Here is a 19,247-nt window from a genome sequence, read left to right as displayed (position 1 = left end):
CCACCATGCTCAGCTAATTATTTTGTGTTTTTAGTAGAGATGGGGTTTCACCATGTTGGCCAGGCTGGCCTTGAACTCCTGACCTTGTGATCTGCCAGCCTTGGCCTCCCAAAGTGCCAAAGTGCTGGGATTACAGGCATGAGCCACCACACCCAACCTTTCCTTCTTTTTTATTTTTTTATTTATTTTTTTGACTCACATCTATTTTTTTAAAGTTGAAGCAGTGGAGCCAGGTGTTGTGGTGGCTTACGCCTATAATCCCAGCACTTTGGGAGGCTGAGGTGGGCAGATCACTTGAGCCTGGGCGTTCAAGATCAACTTGGGCAATGTAGGGAGACTCTAGCTGTGCAAAACAAAACTTCAAAAGTTAGCCAAGCGTGGTGGCACGCAGTGGCGGGAGGATGGCTTGCATTCAGGAGATGAAGGTTGCCGTGTGCTGAGATCACCAGTGAACTCCAGCCTGGGTGACAGAGTGAGACTCTGTCTCAAAAAAAAAAATTTAAACAATTAAAAAATGATGCAATGAAATATTTTCCCTGAATTTTGGAGATTTAATTTTTGCTAAAGATTCTTATGTATAAGAATACGTATTTCTATGTATATGAACTTCTCCCATTTTTTTGGGTAGAAAACTTGGCAGAGAAAGTATTTTATTTCATCAGTTGAACTATATGGAAATCTAGAAAAATAGGAAGAATGGGGAATAGAGAAGATTTTTTATTAGGTCATTTGTGGAGGAACGTTAAAAGAGGAAGGATTTATAGTTCATGTTTTTCTCTCTTAAAAGGCCACTGCTGAAGCCAACAACTTAGCAGCTGCAGCCTCTGCCAAGGACATTTATTATAACAACATGGAAGAGGTACGTGGGACATATGCCTCATTCTGAAATATCTATAACCTGTCTGGGCATTGTTGCGGACTTCAGAAGCCCAACTTGATCCTACTTAATGTATCTTTAAGTGGTGAGGCAACGAAGTTATATTCAGGTTGTCCTGGTAACGGGGGCCTTCTAATTATTACCATTTCTTTTTTGGTTTGTTTTTGTTTAGTTTTGTTTGAATAGCAAATAGTTTATTGGTAAGTACATGGTTTCAGTGGGAGTAATAAATTCACACGAACAGGAGACAGTAATCAAGTCAAAAGAATAAATGCTTACTAATCATCAGAAAATCTGTGGCCATTAAGGCTGGCACATAAAAATCCAAAATCACTCAGAGGCCAAATAAGAAGATTCGTGCTCTTATTAGTTCACATGGAGTAGGTCCATAGTACCTGGAATCTGTAGAATTCTGTAGATTATCACCTTCTGACCAGACATGACCCACTGGGGCATAACTGTGGCTTTTAAGGAAATCTGATGGACTAGAGGTGAGGATTTTGTCTCCTTCCAAACCAGTTACTCTTTTACAAATATTTGATTTTGGATCACTTGGGCTTTTTGCAGTCACCTCTATGGATACTATAAAAATGTCAACTAAGATTTTCTTCAAAGACAATATCTGAATTTTGAATTGTAGGCTCCACTGATGGTCCAGAACACATGACACCACCACCAACGTATTCAAAAGCACAGTGAGCTATACAGCCATACTGAATAGTATAGCCAGCAAGTCGAAAGGTTTCCCCAGAACACCACGAAGCATAGTTCTGTGTAGACTCTGTCACCATTGGTCATAGGTCTGTTCTATAATTCATTCAATTTTTAGGGAAGTCGCAGGGCTTCCAGAAAAAAAAAAAAAAAGCATGTCTCAAAGCGTACGTGCGTGATCCATGATTTCAGGAATCCTTGGGTCCCAAAGAACGCTGAAGACCCTCAACCAGGACATAGGTGGGTCTTTCTCACCTGAGTCCCCCAGAAGTTGACCATTTGGTTTTGTTTTTTTGAGGCATAGTCTCACTCTGTCACCCTGGCTGGAGTGCAGTGATACGATCTCGGCTCACTGCAGCCTCCGCCTCCCGGGTTCAAGCAGTTCTCCTGCCTCAGCCTTCTGAGTAGCTGGGATTACAGGTGCCTGCCATCATGCCCGGCTAATGTTTTTTGTATTTTTAGTAGAGACGGAGTTTCACCATGTTGGCCAGACTGATTTCGAACTCCTGACCTCAAGTGATCTGCCTGCCCCAGCCTCTTAAAGTGATGGGATTACAGGCATGAGCCACTGTGCCTGGCCCAATGTCACTGCTCTTTCCAATTAATATTATCACCCTGGTTTTTTAAGTGTGTTTTTCAGAGGAAGTGAAACTAGACTTTATTGGTCTTAGTCATCTTTTAAAAGTTAACTTATTAATATATTGTTAACATCTTAAAACATTCTAATCCCTTCATTATCTTTTCATGTTTTATTTGGCAGTTGTTTTTGAAGAGATCTTTTAACATATTGTGTCTTTGTTCTTCTTAGGTTTGTGGGGGAGAGAAACCTTATTTGTCCCCAGACATTCTAGAGGAGAAGCACTGTGAATTCAAACAACTTGCTCTGGACCATTTTAAGAAGACCAAGAAGATGGGTGGGAAGGATTTCAGCTTTCGTTACCAGCAGGAGCTGGAGGAGGAAATCAAGGAATTATATGAGAACTTCTGCAAGCACAATGGTAGCAAGAACGTCTTCAGCACCTTCCGAACCCCTGCAGTGCTGTTCACGGGCATTGTAGCTTTGTACATAGCCTCAGGCCTCACTGGCTTCATAGGTCTTGAGGTTGTAGCCCAGTTGTTCAACTGTATGGTTGGACTACTGTTAATAGCGCTCCTCACCTGGGGCTACATCAGGTATTCTGGTCAATATCGTGAGCTGGGCGGAGCTATTGATTTTGGTGCCGCATATGTGTTGGAGCAGGTAAGTGGTGCTGCTGAAGAGCCTAAGGGTTGATAATGGGCAGATATTTGTGCTTCTGTTGTGAAATATCTTAGTTTGGAAGAATTTCATAGCAAAGACATGAGACAATGGCCACTCCCATGGCCTTCGTTTTCTGACAGACTTTATGTTTTATCATCCTTTAGGATATTAATATTTATTCTTAATATTTTGTTTCCATGCCTAAAAATGCCCCCCCAAACCTTCTTTTTTTTTTTTTCTGAGACAAAGTCTCGCTCTGTTCTCTTGCCCAGGCTGGAGTCCAATGGCATGATCCTGGCTCACTGCAATGTCAGCCTCCCAGGTTCAAGCGATTCTCTTGCCTCAGCCTCCCAAGTAGCTGAGACTACAGGTGTGTGCCACCACGGCCCGCTAGTTTTTGTATTTTTAATAGAGACAGGGTTTCACCATGTTGACCAGGCTGGTCTCGAACTCCTGACCTCATGATCCGCCTGCCTTGGCCTTCCAAGGTGCTGGGATTACAGGTGTGAGCCACTGCGCCCGGCCCAGAAATAGCCCTTTAATGCAAAAACATTGCAACTTAGACATACTGATTGTGTTTCCCTTTGGCAACTTTTTTTTTTTTTTTTTTCCTGAGGCAGAGTTTTACACTTTTGCCCAGGCTGGAGTGAAATGGTGTGATCATGGCTCACTGCAACCTCTGCCCACTGGGTTCAAGAGATTCTCTTGCCTCAGCCTCCGAAGAATAGCTGGGATTATAGGTGCCCGACATCACACCCAGCTAATTTTTATGTATTTTTTAGTAGAGATAGCATTTTGCCATGTTAGCTAGGCTGGTATTGAACTCCTGACCTCAGGTGATCCACCCGCCTCGGCCTCCCAAAGTGCTAGGATTATAGGCATGAGCTATCGTACCTGGCCGGCAACTTCTAATTACATACTCTTCAGACATAATTTTTATGTGATTCTCCCTTCTCACTCGCCCCCAGATTAATTTCACTGAAAATCAAGAGCTTTGAAAAAATTATGAACTTAACGAAAAATGTTCGGTTTTGAGTCCTACTGGATTAGGAAAGGGATGGTATCTCTTTTTATTTAAAAATCTTCCAAAAGCCAGTGACTTGCTTATTTACTTATTGGGTTGCTTATTTATTTATTTATAAAATTTTTTTTGGAGACGAGGTCTTGCTCTGTCACCCAGGCTGGTATCTTAGCTGACTGTAACTTAAAACTGGGCTCAAGTGATCCTCCTGCCTCAAGTGAGCCTCCCAAGCAGCTGGTGTTACAGGCGAGTGCCACCACACCCGGCTAACCCAGTAGCTCTTGGACATTGACATGGTCAAATTTTGTACATCTTTGAGATGATACATTTGTTTTTCTGAGTAACATGAACAGATTAGTTGGGTTAGCAGCTTGTGAAGCCACAGGAGCTGCCTATCCTACCCCAGCCACAGAGCAGATGTTCCCCTGGCTCTCTTGGGAGTTAGTTCCTGCCACAGCTTCCCTGTATCCCTGCATTTTCATTACAGTGCTTTCTGTAACATGCTGATGATGGAGACAGGTTTTTGAAAGGTTAAGGACTTACTTTCTTGTTGCTGTGTTGTATTTTATTAACTTACATGTTGAATAAATGGACTTTTGCAGGCTTCTTCTCATATCGGTAATTCCACTCAGGCCACCGTGAGGGATGCAGTTGTTGGAAGACCACCCCAGGTTAAAAAAGCTCAATAGCATCTTAACATGAAGATCAAACAAAAAAAAATGAACCCCTACTGATTTCTGGGTTTCTGCCACGGCCACAGGTTCATATCTAGAGGAATGGCAGATCTGAGACCATCCAGGAAGAGCTAAAACATGGCCCTGTAATAAATGAGCAGACCTCTCCTGTGGTTTCTGATTATTAAACACACTTCCATTTCTCTTGGAAGCATTTCTTTTCCTTGCTGTTATAGATGCAAGCCTGTGTCTATTTTCATATTACTCTGCTTTGTGCACTTTATGGAGGAGGAAGCGAGAGGAAAATGGAAATGCAGCTTTTAAGTTCTTTATGTGCCACTTAGTGCCTTTTAAGATTGATTCCCTGATTTTGCAGACACGATGGGGAGGGGTTGGAGGATAACCTCATGAAAGATGCCATTTTTGGGGTGAAACTTGTCATTTCTTTTATACTTTACTCTTTTGAGAAGGATTCCTTTTTTCTTTTCTTTTTTTTCTTGAGTTGGAGTCTCACTCTTTCACCAGGCTTGAGTGCAGTGGTGTAATCTTGGCTCACTGCAACCTCCACCTGCCGGGTTCAAGCAATTCTCCTGCCTCAGCCTCCCTAGTAGCTGGGACTACAGGTATATGCCACTATGCCCAGCTAATTTTTTTGTATTTTTAGTAGAGACGGGGTTTCACCATACTGGCCAGGATGGTCTCCATCTCTTGACCTTGTGATCCACCCGCCTTCGCCTCCCAAAGTGCTGGAATTACAGGCGTGAGCCACCATGCCCAGCCAAGAAGGATTCCTTTTTTAAAAGTTTACAAAACTTGGAGAAACTTCAGAACTAAAGACTAACTGAAAATTATGTCATTACACTTTAAAAAAATTTACAATAGGGAATCCTATTGCCTATTGTGGAAAAATCATGTCATATTTAAATATACCATACTCTGAAATGTGAGGTTTTTACCCAGTAGATTGACAGTTTTGTTGCAATTTGCTCTATTTTTTTTTTGGTCCCTATAGCTTCTTTCTAGAAAAAGAGGCAAACGTGCCTTGAAAAGCCAGGGTGGCTCATAATAAAAGGAATGAGATAGATACTTTAAGAAAAAAGCTAAGTTTAAATGAACCATGTGACCTCTGATAAGTCACTTGAACTTGTGCCTTGGTCAGGTTCACTGTAGGTTTACATATGTATGTATGTTATACACAAGTCTTGTAATTGTCATTTGAGGGGATTTGTTTTTGAGAGTTCTGCATAAGAACAGAACTTTTATTAAAGATTAGAGGGAAGATATTACCAAATATTACTGCCTTTAATTGATGTCTAATTTCATAATTCATGTGGCTTAGCAGCAATTAATAAATAACTTGATTTAAGGTCTTTACTCAGAATGTTAATTTGCATTCTCTGCCCTGTCTGATGTTCTTAATAATGAAGCTAAAATTAACCCATTTTATTTAGTGAATTATCTATTTAATTTTACTTTGGCTAGTCTGGTAGCTTTAAGATAGCGTTGGCTTAGCAAGGAGCAAAGTCCTACCCAAATATAAACAATATCTAGAAGTATCTAAGAGTTCTTTTTTTCTGTTTACCTTGATTAGGAGATAAAGTTTTATCTGTTAGTTGCTTTTCGTTTTGGAATTATTGTGGATTTTAAAACTTAAAACTTGCCTGCAAGTATTTATATAAACATTCAGGTATATAAGCCTTAATTTCTGAGATAATTTAACTTTTGTTATGGGAGGGAGGTAAGAGTGTAAATTTTATATACATGAAGGTAAGATCTGAGTGTAAACTTTATATACATTAAGTATGAATGGAAGGTAGAAAAAAAGAAAGTCCCTTATTGCTTGTAATGTCTTTATCAAATAATTTTCTTTTGACATTTTGCCACTGAAGTATTTCTATAAGTCCTAAATTCCCAGCATACTATGTCTCATATTTATATGCCATCTTGCAAATAGTTCTTGCTATTTTATTCACTTGCTGTTACACTTTAGAAAAATTCCAGCTTGTTTACTTGCATTTATGAGTGATGCCAAGCTTTGACTGTTAACTTGAAAGCTTGCTTCTGAAATGTTGGTGCATTTTCAGGTGACCTCTTATCTCTCTGAAAGTTCATACCTATTAGCAGACTCTGTAAATATTGAGATACTTAGCTTTTAATACATTCTATAAGTAAATTTATAGATTTCAGAATAACTGTCAAAAAATTTAATGGTAAGAAGGTGATGTGTCGAAAACTCATACTAAAGTATTAGGTCACTTTTAAAAAAGTGATAATCTGTGATTTAATGAAATCTTAAGATCAGTTACTATTTAAATTCACCATTTCTGTTTTGGTCTTATAAAGAAACCTTGGTTTAATTATCCAGATGAAGTCCCCCTCACCTTTTTTTTTTTTTTTCTTCTTCTGCTTCTGGAAATTGTTTATAAAGTTTTCTCAGTGAGGGTTCTTAAGAGTTTTTTTTGGCCTCTTTTATCTCGACAGTAAATTGATGATTTTATATCAGCTTTTTCAATGAAAGATGCATTATCATTGCTGGCTGTAAATCATCCTGGGGAGATTTATAACCAGGTTACAAATAATGTCTTTTACTTCTTTCACCTTTTACTTGTGGTTCAGATGCTCAGACTGTGTGTTTGTGTCATGTCTCTTGCTCTGCCACTTTCCATGCAGTCATTTTTAATTTTACACAATCGTAACAATATATGGAACTCATTCCTATGAATATATAAAAGGAGGCTTCCAAAATTTTCTATTAAAATATTTCAGGATAAATGTTGATAATTTGAAAAAATAATTTCAGTGAGCTGCTTATAGTACAAATGGTAGAATCAGAGTTTTCATTCTTTCATTGAGAAATCTTTCTGTAAGATTGACTCGTAGATAAAATGAAACTACCGTGTACGATAAAACACTTTGAGTCATGCCTTATTTTATTTTATCTTATTTCATTTTAGTTTTTGAGACAGAGGTCTCGCTCTGTCGCCCAGGTTGGAATGCAGTGGTGCAGTCTCGCCTCACTGCAACCTCCACCTCCCGGGTTCAAGCGATTCTCCTGTCTCAGCTTCCTGAGTAGCTGGGACTACAGATGTACGCCACCACACCTGGCTAATTTTTGTATTTTTACTAGAGGTGGGGTTTTGCCATGTTGATCAGGCTGGTCTCAAACTCCGGACTTCAGGTGATCCACCCGACTCAGCCTCCCAAAGTGTTGAGATTACAGGCGTGAGCCACCCCGCCCAGCTGAGTCATGCCTTATTTTCATAGTATAACAAGAAATGTTCTGTGGAAGTTCATGTTTTAACACCTCTTTTATACTTGGTAAAATTGCCTGTGTTTCCTTTATTTATTTTTTTGAGATGGACACTTGTACTGTCGCCCAGGCTGAAGTGCAGTGGTGTGGTCTTGTCTCACTACAACCTCCGCCTCCTGGGTTCAAGTGATTCTTCTGCCTCAGCCTCCCAAGTAGCTGGGGTTACAGGCATGTGCCACCACATCCGGCTTATTTTCGTATTTTTAGTAGAGACAGGGCTTCACCATGTTGACCAGGCTGGTCTCAACTCCTCGGGTAATCTGCCTGCCTTGGCCTTCCAAAGTGCTGGGATTACAGGCGTGAGCCCCTGGAACCTGGGCTTGTTTTGCTTTATTTTTTTTCTTACATGAAGTAAAGCGCTTTGGTCAAACAGACACATTATACTGCCTTGTACTGGTGATCAGTTTCATTAGTGGATCACACACAGTGTTCTACCTGGCTTGTAAAATGGTGCCTTGGATAGGGTGAGTTTGGATAAGTATGTATGAGTTATAGCAAAATTAAGTAGGTTGAGTCAAGTCCATGCAAAAGCAATAAAAGAGTTTTAATTTTTTTCCTAGGTTCTTTTAAAAAATGATGTAACTTACGTGGAAGTCTTCATAGAACTTTTTTCTTTTCTAGAACCATTGAAATGTAATTTAGGATGATTTGATGTTCCATCTCAAGTTGTCAACATGGCTGTGTCATTCTGGCTTACACATTTTTGATCTAACAATTTTAGTCAAGGGATAAGGGCAGAATGAAGACAAGCTTCAGTTATGAAAGTACAAACTATTTGTGTGATTAATTTTTAAAAATGACAAGAAGCCCATTGTAAAAGAATATTTGCAGTCAAATCACTTTTCTTATGTTGTAAGTCCTGTTGTAGCTATGTTTTGGGTAGTGGTTCTCATCTACCTTGGAGTGTGTAAGACTTACCTAGCAGGCTTGTTTAAAAAGTTCAGATTCCCAGCTTCGTACCCAGGGATTGCCTCAGGTGGTATGGGCTGTGGTCCTGGAGTCATCACTTTTATAAATAGTGGTTCAGAGCCCACAGAGAGAGACTGCTTCATCGAATGGGAAGTACCAAGGAGAAAGTACAATTCTGTATTGTCTGGAGGCAAGTGGACACTTTGTACCTGAGGTTTAGAATAGGTGGTCTCTTGCCAGTACAGTCCCAGGCGTTTTATGTGTTTAGAAGTAGTAAGGATGCCTTTAATTCAGAGGATTAAGCTCCTTAAAGCTGTTTTTCTCCATTGTCATAGTGCCTTCTCTGAAAAACGAATGTACAAGTATCCTATTTTCTAACAGATGTAACTAGGGTTTTTTTAAAAGCACTTTTTCATAGTTTTTCTTTTAAAAAGTAAAATTCAGCACTGTGACTTCAACCCCCAAATCTTTCACATACAGGTGAAACATTAAGCCACAAATAAAAATAATGAACAAGAAGGAAGACAAGATCCTAATTTCTGTCATTAGCGACCTAAGTACCCCATATCAGAAGCTTTGCAAAACAGATCTAGGGACAGAAGGGTTTTTTGAAAGACATTTTTCTTTGGAGAGGAATTTTGTGTGCCAGGACTAAAGTTTAAATATAGTGTTTTTATGAGCAAGGGAAGGTAGCATTGATTCCCAAAGCTTTCTAATTAGATACATGCTGTCATGGATGTAAGCCTTAAAGGAGTTAATACTAATCTTGTACATGCACAAATTTTCCTCAGGTTTCTTTTTTATTTAAAAAAATGATTTGTTAAAAGTACTTTCTGCTAGACCCTTGCCTTTGAGTGGCTTTGAAATTTAATATAGTTTTTAAAAAGTGCAATGAGATGAGATTATGCTATTAGTATATTAAAAGCATGTTTCTGTTTTACTCCAATTTGTAAGATCATTTAATGGAATAAAGATCACAACACCATGTTATCTGTGTTTTCTTTCTCTGTTTTTTTTTTTTTTTTTTTTTTTTTTTTTTTTTTTTGGGGGGTTTTTTTTTTTTTTTTTTTTTTTTTTTTTTTTTTTTTAATATGGGAGGTTATGTGAAATAGAGTTTGGCTTGGCAAAGTGAGTAAGACTTCTGACGGGATAGTGGCAATGTGGTTTGAGTAAGCTTTCTCTGTCCTACAAAACGATACTGAACTAGTATCTTACTAGCATAGTCCTGGAGAAGGCTCTGTTGTTGGCGGGGTTGCTTAAAAGTGAGCACAAGGGCCGGGCGCGGTGGCTCAAGCCTGTAATCCCAGCACTTTGGGAGGCCGAGACGGGCGGATCACGAGGTCACAAGATCAAGACCATCCTGGCTAACACGGTGAAACCCCGTCTCTACTAAAAAATACAAAAAACTAGCCGGGCGAGGTGGCGGGGGCCTGTAGTCCCAGCTACTCGGGAGGCTGAGGCAGGAGAATGGCGTGAACCCGGGAGGCGGAGCTTGCAGTGAGCCGAGATCACACCACTGCACTCCAGCCTGGGCGACAGAGCGAGACTCCGTCTCAAAAAAAAAAAAAAAAAAAAAAAGTGAGCACAAGGGCCAGGTGTGGTGGCTCACTCCTATAGTCATAGCACTTTGGGAGGCTGAGGTGGGAGAAATGCTTGAGCCTAGGAAATTGAGACCAACTTGGGCAATATATGGAGACACTTTCCACCTCTGTCTCTACAAAATAGATTAGCCAGGCATAGTGGCGCCCACCTGTAGTCCTAGCTTCTCTGGAGGCTGAGGCAGGATGATCACTTGAGCCTAAGAGTTTGAGACCAACTTGGGCAACATATGGAGACACCTTCCACCCCTGTCTCTGAAGGAAGAAAAAAAAAAGCCAGGCATGATGGTGCGCACCTGTAGTCATAGCTACTCTGGAGGCTGAGGCAGGATAATCACATGAGCCCAGGAGTTCGAGGCTGAACGGCAGCCTGGGCAACAGCAAGACCCTGTCTCTCAAAAAATAAGTGCAAATTTTATTTACAGTAACATGGACTTGTGAAGACCTCTGAATTTGTAGCACTTTCATTTAGTTGCCTCATCTGGAGCCAGCTGATTAAATAGTTTCTCTTTGGGGGTGGGGCCAGGGAACGTAAATCTCTGCTGAAAGCTTTCTCTTTCACTGATGACCTTGGACACAGTGGGGAGATTGAGTTGAATTTCTCAAATATGACAAATAGCTAGACATACCCCATTTAGCCCTACAGTAAAAAGATTTCTTCCCTAGTTGGAAACACTGGGTGGGATCAACAGCATTTTTCCATCCAACCACCCCGTCCATCCCTGGTTGTTACTGTATGTCAGGTGCTGCCCTTGAGTTCATCACAGTTTAGTAGGGAAGGGGCAAACTCAAGGCTGCTGATGTGAAGAGTATGATGAAAACAAAGATTCAGGACTTGGGTGCCACCATCAGGGTAGACGCTCTCATCAGCATAAACTGGGGAGAAGGAAAGACCAGGGTGAGGAATGCAGTCCTGTATGGATGGGGAGCAGTTAAGCAAGCTGGCTTGTCTTTGGCGCATTGACATTCTTGCTTTTGATTATCGTATATCACTTTGCAAAAGACAAGTCCAACTCTAATTAGCTTAATCAAAGAAGGAAAAATTTGTTAACTGGGAAAAAGTTTCTTGTAATTGGACATATGGGGTAAAACTGGTATCAGGCACTGGAGGAACTCAAATGTCAACAGGGCTCTTATTTCAGTGTTCAGTGACCTATTTTTTTCTTCCTATACTTTAAGTTCTAGGGTACATGTGCACAAAGTGCAGGTTTGTTACCTATGTATGCATGTGCCATGTTGGTGTGCTGCACCCATTAACTCGTCATTTACATTAGGTATATCTCCTAATGCTATCCCCCCTCCCCCCTCCCCACAATAGGCCCTGGTGTGTGATGTTCCCCTTCCTGTGTCCAAGTGATCTCGTTCAATTCCCACCTATGAGTGAGAACATGCGGTGTTTGGTTTTCTGTTCTTGCGGTAGTTTGCTGAGAAGGATGGTTTCCAGCTGCATTCATGTCCCTACAAAAGACACGAACTCATCCTTTTTTATGGCTGCATAGTATTCCATGGTGTATATGTGCCACGTTTTCTTTTTCTTTCTTTTTTTTTTTGAGACAGAGTCTCGCTCTGTCGCCCAGGCTGGAGTGCAGTGGCATGATCTCGGCTCACTGCAAGCTCCGCTTCCTGGGTTCACGCCATTCTCCTGCCTCAGCCTCCTGAGTAGCTGGGACTACGGGCACCTGCCACTGCGCCTGGCTAATTTTTTTTTTTGTATTTTTAGTAGAGACGGGGTTTCACCGTGGTCTCGATCTCCTGACCTTGTGATCCGCCCGCCTTGGCCTCCCAAAGTGCTGGGATTACAGGCGTGAGCCACCGCGCCCGGCAGTGCCACGTTTTCTTAATCCAGTCTGTCATCAGTGACCTATTTATCTGCTGTTGCAGATAGGTTTCCTCCATGCTCCAGGGGAGGACAGGCACCAATAGTTCCAGTCTTATATCATCCCACCTTAATGTACCCTGAGGAAAGAGGCTTTTTTTTTTTTTTTTTTGAGCTACTTGTGAAAAAATAGGTGTGTATATCTGCATCCCAGAGAAGGCTTCTGATTTGTTTGGCTTGAGTCATGCTCCTTCCATGGTCAACACTGTAGCCTGGGGGCTGAGGCATCATAACCAGCCAGACCTAGGTTGTAGGTGCCTGTTGTCAGAGTGATGACCACGTACTATGACTGACAGTTCCACCAGAACCACACGGAGTCACCAAACGAGACTGCTGGGCAGACCAAAACAAATAATCCACTACAGATAACCAATTCCAGCTAACAATGGCCATTGAACAATGAGAGAACAAAACCTGGACATTTCCCAGGTTAAAGGTTCTGGAATTTTTTTTTTTTTTTTTTTTTTTTCCTGAGATGGAGTCTTGCTCTGTTGCCCAGGCTGGAGTGCGGTGGTACAATCTCGGCTCATTGCAACCTCCGCCTCCTGGGTCAAGTGATTCTCCTGCCTCAGCCTCCCGAGTAGCTGGGATTACAGGCGCCTGCTGCCACGCCCAGCTAGTTTATTTTACTTTTAGTAGAGACGGGGTTTCGCCGTGTTGGCCAGTCTGGTCTCGAGCTCCTGACCTCATGAGATCCACCCGCTTCAGCCTCCCAACATGGTGAAACCCTATCTCTACTAAAAATGCAAAAATTAGTCAGGTGTGGTAGCGCGGGCCTGTAATCCCAGCTACTTGGGAGACTGAGGCAGGAGAATCGCTTGAACCCAGGAGGTGGAGTTTGCAGTGAGCTGAGATCGTGCCACTGCACTCCAACACTTTAGCCTGGGAGACAGAGCAAGACTCTGTCTCAAAATAAATAAAAAAATACATACATACATACATACATACATAATAGATTCCCCCTTGTCACAAGAGGAATGGGGCTTCATAGCCGTGCTATGCAGAAAAGCCTGGAAGCTTTGGAGTTGGACGCTAGTTGGATCCTGGCATCACAGTCCACCTGTTCGCCTGCTCTGTGCGGGGGATAAGGACCGCCTTGTTGGTGATAGCTTGGCATCATGGGGCAGTTTCTTAGTAAGTCCCGGGGCCTTTCTTAGAGAGCTCCTCTTTTGAGAATTGTGTGAGAAGTAAAAATACATAGCCGTTAGTACTGCTTCCCCTTCCCAGTATGATTTTTTGCTTTGTTTTGTTTTGCTTTTTTTCTGGCACAGTGACAGGAAAAGAAAAGATAAGGGAGGTGACATCTGGGAGCTTCTGGAAGCAGAGGGTGAGGAAAGGCAGAAGTCAGCCTGGCTGCCTCAAAACCGAACCTGTCCATCCTGGGTTTGGATGACCTTACAGTCAGTCCCTGGCTCAGCATGCTCCGTAATTTGATGAGTGATAAGGCACATAAAACTCTGGTATTTTTATTGCCTCTGACTCTCCTTGTCAGAAAGGTGGTGAAGATCATGTGATGCTGATGGGCACATACCTATTCTCATGTTAGTAACAGCCACCATGTGTTGTGTGAGGATTTACCACGTGCCAGACGTCGGGCTCAGCACTTTATTTTTATTTTATTTTATATATTTTTTGGGATGAAGTCTCCCTCTGTTGCCCAGGCTGGAGTGCAGTGGCGCGATCTCGGCTCACTGCAAGCTCCACCTCCCGGGTTCACGCCATTCTCCTGCCTCAGCCTCCCAAGTAGCTGGGACTACAGGTGCCTGCCACCACACCTGGCTAATTTCTTGTATTTTTAGTAGAGACGGGGTTTCACCGTGTTAGCCAGGATGGTCTCAATCTCCTGACACCGTGATCCGAGGGCTCAGCACTTTATAAGCATCATTTATAAGCATCTCTTTGGGGAATGTATTTTTAAAAATTTTTTTTTTATTTTGAGACAGAGTCTCACTCTGTTGCCTAGGCTGGAGCAGTGGCATACCTCGGCTCACTGCAACCTCCATCTCCCAGGTTCAAGCGATTCTCCTGCCTCAGCCTCCCGAGTAGCTGGGACTACAGCTGTGTGCCACCACACCCGGCTAATTTCTTATTTTTAGTAGAGATGGGGTTTCACCATGTTGGCCAGGATGGTCTCAATCTCTTGACCTCATGATCCGCCTGCCTCAGCCTCCCAAAGTGCTGGGCTTACAGGCGTGAGCCACCGCGCCCAGCTGGGAAATGTATTCTTATACATTATACAATATCACCAAGGCCCCATTTTATAGACAAACAGGTTCAGAGAAGGAACCATGGCCTGGGCCCTACAACTATTATAATAAGTAAAAGGGTCAGGATTTGGTCCAGGCATCCTAACTGCAAGACTCAGTACTGGCACTGGAGTGGTAGGAATACAGAGATGAACAAGAGCTGGTTCTACTAGTGTGAAGTCATATCCCAGTGCAGAGAAACAGCCTGTGTTGGTCATTCATTATTCCTTCATGCATTCATTCACGGAATGCCTATGGTGTGCTAGGTTTTTTTTTGTTTTTGTTTTTTTTTTTTTTGAGATGGAGTCTCGCTGTATGGCCCAGGCAGTGCAGTGGTGCAATCTCAGCTCACTGCGACCTCTGCCTCCCAAGTTCAAATGATTCTCCTGCCTCAGCTTCCTGAGTAGCGGGGATGAGATTACAGGCACCCAGCACCACGTGTGGCTAATTTTTGTTATTTTTAGTAGAGACATGGTTTCACTATGTTGGCCAGGCTGGTCTTGAACTCCTGAGCTCAAGTGATCTGCCTGCCTCGGCTTCCCAAAGTGCTGGGATTCCAGGTGTGAGCCACCATGCCCAGCCGATGTGCTAGGTTTTGTGCAAGGATTTGGGGATATGTGATGGCATTAAGACCCAATAGTTAAAAGCACTTTCTGCTAGATCCTTGCCTTTGAATGGCTTTAAATTTAATACAGTTTTGTGAGTCCCACCTCCATCCTCCTAGGGTCTCAGCTGGGCCTAAGGACTAAATTGACACAAGATAGATCAACAGGGCCAGGTGTGGTGGTTCACACCTGGAATCCCAGCACTTTGGGAGGCTAAGGTGGGATGATTACTTGACCCCAGAGTTGCAGACCAGGCTGGGTGACATAGTAAAACTCCGTTTCTTAAATAAAAAAAAATTAGCCAGGTGTGCAGTGGGCACCTGTCATCCCAGCTACTCAGGAGGAGGTCAAGGCCATAGTGGTGAGCTGTGATCTCACCACTGACTTCCCCCTGGGTGACAGAGTGAGACACTGTTATTGCATTGCTATAAATAAATACCTGAGACTGGGTAGTTCAAAATGAAAAGAGGTTTAGTTGGTTGCAGTGGGTCACGCCTGTAATTCCAGCACTTTGGGAGGCCAAAGTGGGCAGATCACCTGACGTCCGGAGTTCGAGATCAGCCTGGCCAACATGGCGAAACCCTGTCTCTACTAAAGATAGAAAAATTAGCTGGGCGTGGTGGCACATGCCTATAGTCCCAGCTACTTGGGAAGCTGAGGCAGGAGAATTGCTTGAACCCGGGAGGCAGATGTTGCAATTAGCTAAGATTGCGCTGCTGCACTCCAGCCTGGGTGACAGAGGGAAACTCCCTCTCAAAAAAGAAAAGGGAAAAAAAAAAAAAAAAGAGGTTTAATTGGCTCATGGTTCTGCAGGCTGTACAGGAAGCATGGGGGAGGCTTCAGGAAATTTCAATCATGGCAGAAGGAAAAGGGGGAATGAGCACCTCACATGGCTGGAGCAAGAGAAAGGGAGAAAGCGGAGAGATGCTACATGCTTTTAAACAACCAGATTTCCCGAGCATTCACTCACTATCAGAGAGCTGCACCAAGGGGGAAATTCACCGCTGTGATCCGGTCACCTCCTACTAGGCCCCACCTCCAACTTTGGGGATTACAATTCGATGACAGATTTGGATGGGGACACAGATCCAAACCATATCACCCTGTCTCAAAAAAATAAAAAAAAGATTAACAGGAGAAAAACATACACATTTCTTTAATACTAGTTTTACTGGCACACGTGAGGCAGAAATTTAAAAATAATAATAATAATAAGTACTGCATCCATTCACTCCAAGAAAAGTAAAAGCCAAAGCCCAGAATGTGGCAAGGCAATTGTTAAAAGGAAAAGAAGAGCAAGTTTTCCTCTGCCTAGCAAGCTCACTTCAAGGACAGTTATAAGATAATGCTGTTTGAGAAGTCAAAACCAAAGGAACAGGCTCCAGATGCCCCACCTCCGGAGCAAAGGTGAAAGGGGAAAAAAACAGGACAAATGTCTGTATTTAGCCAGTTCTTGTTTTTTCTTTCAATGCAGCTACAAGGCCACCAGCGATGCAAGGCCACAAGTTATGCTAAGTCATCAGTTATGCTATAGATTTTGTGACCTGTCATTATATGATTAACTGCCTTTGTTTTGCTTCTGTAAGTTTGCTTATAAAAATCCTGCTTGGTCTTTGTTCAAGGCTCAGTTTTTTGGATGTGAATCCACTGAGCCGGTGCGCACCTTAAAATAAATATCCTCCTGTATTCACCCATACTGGTCTCTGCAGTCCTCTGCGTCCTGCAACACAGGAGCCCTCATAAGGAAATGAAGACCCAAAGAAGCAGCTGGTGTCAGTTACTTCTGTACCTAATTGGACAAAGAATAGTAAGTGCAATGAAGCAACTAAGAGCGAGGCAGGTAGCTCACTCCTGTAATCTCAGCACTTTGGGAGGCCGAGGAGGGAGGATCACTTGAGTCCAGGAGTTTGAGACCTTGTCTCTATTTAAATAAATAAAAATTAAAATTAAAAAGAAGCAACTAAATTATGTGGGGGAGGCTTACCAGATAAGAGTTATTTTCCTGGAGAACATTATGTTCAGTGAAATAAGCCAGGCACAGAAAGACAAATACTTCGTGATCTCACTTATATATGGAATCTAAAAAAATGGAACCCACAAGTAGGGAGTAGAATGGTAGTTATGGCGGTTGGGGGGAATAGAGGGGTGTGGAGAAGATGTTGGCCAAAGGATACAAAATTTCCATTAGGAGGAATAGAGGAATAAGTTCACCAGATCTATTGCACGACATGGTGATTATAGTAAATAACAATGTACTATGTTCTTCTTGAAAATTACGGAGAGGTTTGTGTTCTCACCACAAAAGAAGTATGTGAGGTACTGCATATGTTAATCAGCTCAATTTAGTTATTCCACAATGTGTACATATTTCAAAACAACATGTTGTACATGACAAATACATGGCAATTTTTGTGAATTAAAAAGTAAAAAATGAGCCGAGTGGTGGCTCATGCCTGCAATCCCAGCCCTTTCAGAGGCTGAGGCAGGTGGGTCACTTGGGGCCAGGAGTTCGTGACCAGCCTGGTCAACATGGTGAAATACAAAAATAAAAAATACAAAAATTAGCCGGCCATGGTGGCATATGCCTGTAATCCCAGCTACACGGGAGGCTAAGGCAGGAGAATTGCTTGCCGGGGAGGCAGAGGTTGCAGTGAGCTGAGATCAAGCCACTGCACTCCAACCTGGGTGACGGAGTAAGACTGTCTCAAAACAAACAAACAAACAAACAAAAATAAAAAAAGTAAAAAATGAAAAAATTATTTCAACAAAGTCTACCGAATTCTTTCCGTCTCAACGTCTCCTCTTTGAGGATAAGGATGTTGCTTTTTCTTCTAGTATAAGGAAGGCGTCCTTCAACATGGGAATTTCATCTGCTTTTAAGACACAGAAAAGGGGTCTTCTTGCACCTGCCGATTTTTAAATGCCTTTAATTCAAAACAGCCAATATGCCATGGTGGTATTTACTCTGTCACCCAGGCTGGAGTGTAGTGGCGCGATATCGGCTCACTGCAACCTCCGCCTCCCGGGCTCAAGTGATTCTCCTGCCTCAGCCTCCCGAGTAGCTGGGACTACAGAAGCACGCCTCCACGCCCGGCTACTTTTTTATATTTTTAGTAGAGACGGGGTTTCATCGTGTTAGCCAGCATGGTCTCCATCTCTTGACCTCGTGATCTGCCCGCCTCGGCCTCCCAAAGTGCTGAGATTACAGGCGTGAGCCGCCGTGCTGGGCCCATGGTGGTATATTTTTAACTCCTTCAGTTTTTAAACTGTAAGCCCATTCTTGAGTGAAGGCGAAAGTAAACTGATCATGGCCCTGCAGTGTGATGCGTGTGCAGAGGTCGAGTGTGTGCGACTCCTGGATGCTGGGCGCGCAGGGCATAGGTGAGGCGGGAAGAGGCGGTGCCGGGGACGCGGGCGTCCTGCAGTCTCTCGGGGGCTGGGGCCGGACGCTCTGCGAGGCTCTCATTAGCCGGCGGCGCGGGGAGGGGCCGGGTGACCTCACGCTGGCCCGGCCACTGCGGCCATTAGACCCGGTCCAATTGCTGAGGCTGCAGCGTTGCCTCCGTGTCTGCAAGGTGGGTGGAGCGGGTCTTCCCCGAAGGGTGCTACAAGGCCGGGCGACGTGCCTGGGATGCTTCTCCCCGTCCGCGAGAAAGAGATGAAATTAGATGGGGCGGGTGTAGACGAGCCTGCCGAGCCGCCCGTTGGCAGCTGCAGCCTCCTGGGCGCCCGCTGGGCCCGGGTGAGAAAGTTGTTAAAGGGAGCGAGGTGGTTGTTCCCGGGTTCCGAGGCGCGCCTCGAACGCCCTCCCCAACAGAGGCCGCCGTCCCCTGGGGTCAGGGGACGCAGTTTCCTGTTAATGACAATAAATCCCTGCTCCCCCTGCCTCAGACATCTACGCGGCGAAATCGAGCCTGGCCTTGAGGGTCCACACCGCGAGAGAAGATGCGTGCGCTCATTGTAAGTGCGGGGCGGGGCTGGGCGGGGGTGGGAGCCCCTGGTTAATGGAGACTCGTTGTCTCGGAGCCTGGAGGATGTGGGGCCCACACCTCTGTCAGCTGCGGGGCATCGGTGTCAGCTGCGGGTCGGCGCGCACCTGTCGGAGTTGTCTCGGTGCATCCTTCTGGGGGCCGGTGTGGGGGCGCCCTGCCTGAAACGCGCCCAGCGGACGGCGGGACCC

The 19,247-nt window shown here is 43.7% G+C and overlaps 2 protein-coding genes and 1 pseudogene across 4 annotated transcripts in view; 2 read left to right on the top strand and 1 right to left on the bottom strand.

Annotated features, from left to right (window-relative positions):
* ATL3 (atlastin GTPase 3) overlaps positions 1-4,734 on the top strand; it is a 45,941-nt gene extending 41,207 nt beyond the window's left edge. Inside the window, exons 11-13 of the mRNA XM_011993442.1 lie at positions 788-859; positions 2,397-2,828; positions 4,452-4,734. Of these exons, the coding sequence (XP_011848832.1) occupies positions 788-859; positions 2,397-2,828; positions 4,452-4,538 (591 nt within the window). The 3' untranslated portion in view covers positions 4,539-4,734. The remainder of the gene's footprint in view (positions 1-787; positions 860-2,396; positions 2,829-4,451) is intronic.
* On the bottom strand, positions 1,156-1,643 carry LOC105549077 (annotated as a pseudogene).
* A 12,452-nt stretch (positions 4,735-17,186) lies between the features above and the next one.
* Positions 17,187-19,247, top strand: part of PLA2G16 (phospholipase A2, group XVI) — a 36,338-nt gene continuing 34,277 nt past the window's right edge. Inside the window, exons 1-2 of one of the 3 annotated variants that reach the window (XM_011993439.1) lie at positions 17,187-17,383; positions 18,885-19,027. In XM_011993439.1, coding sequence (XP_011848829.1) covers positions 19,013-19,027 — 15 coding nt within the window. In that variant the 5' untranslated portion in view covers positions 17,187-17,383; positions 18,885-19,012. Of the gene's footprint in view, positions 17,384-18,544; positions 19,028-19,247 lie in introns of those variants that run through there. The other 2 variants (XM_011993438.1, XM_011993437.1) reach the window with 2 other exon arrangements.

Source organism: Mandrillus leucophaeus, unplaced genomic scaffold (genome assembly GCF_000951045.1).
Source record: "Mandrillus leucophaeus isolate KB7577 unplaced genomic scaffold, Mleu.le_1.0 Scaffold43, whole genome shotgun sequence".
NCBI lineage: Eukaryota > Metazoa > Chordata > Mammalia > Primates > Cercopithecidae > Mandrillus > Mandrillus leucophaeus.
Note: the sequence above shows the minus strand (reverse complement) of the source record. Positions and strands in the feature narration are given on the sequence as shown.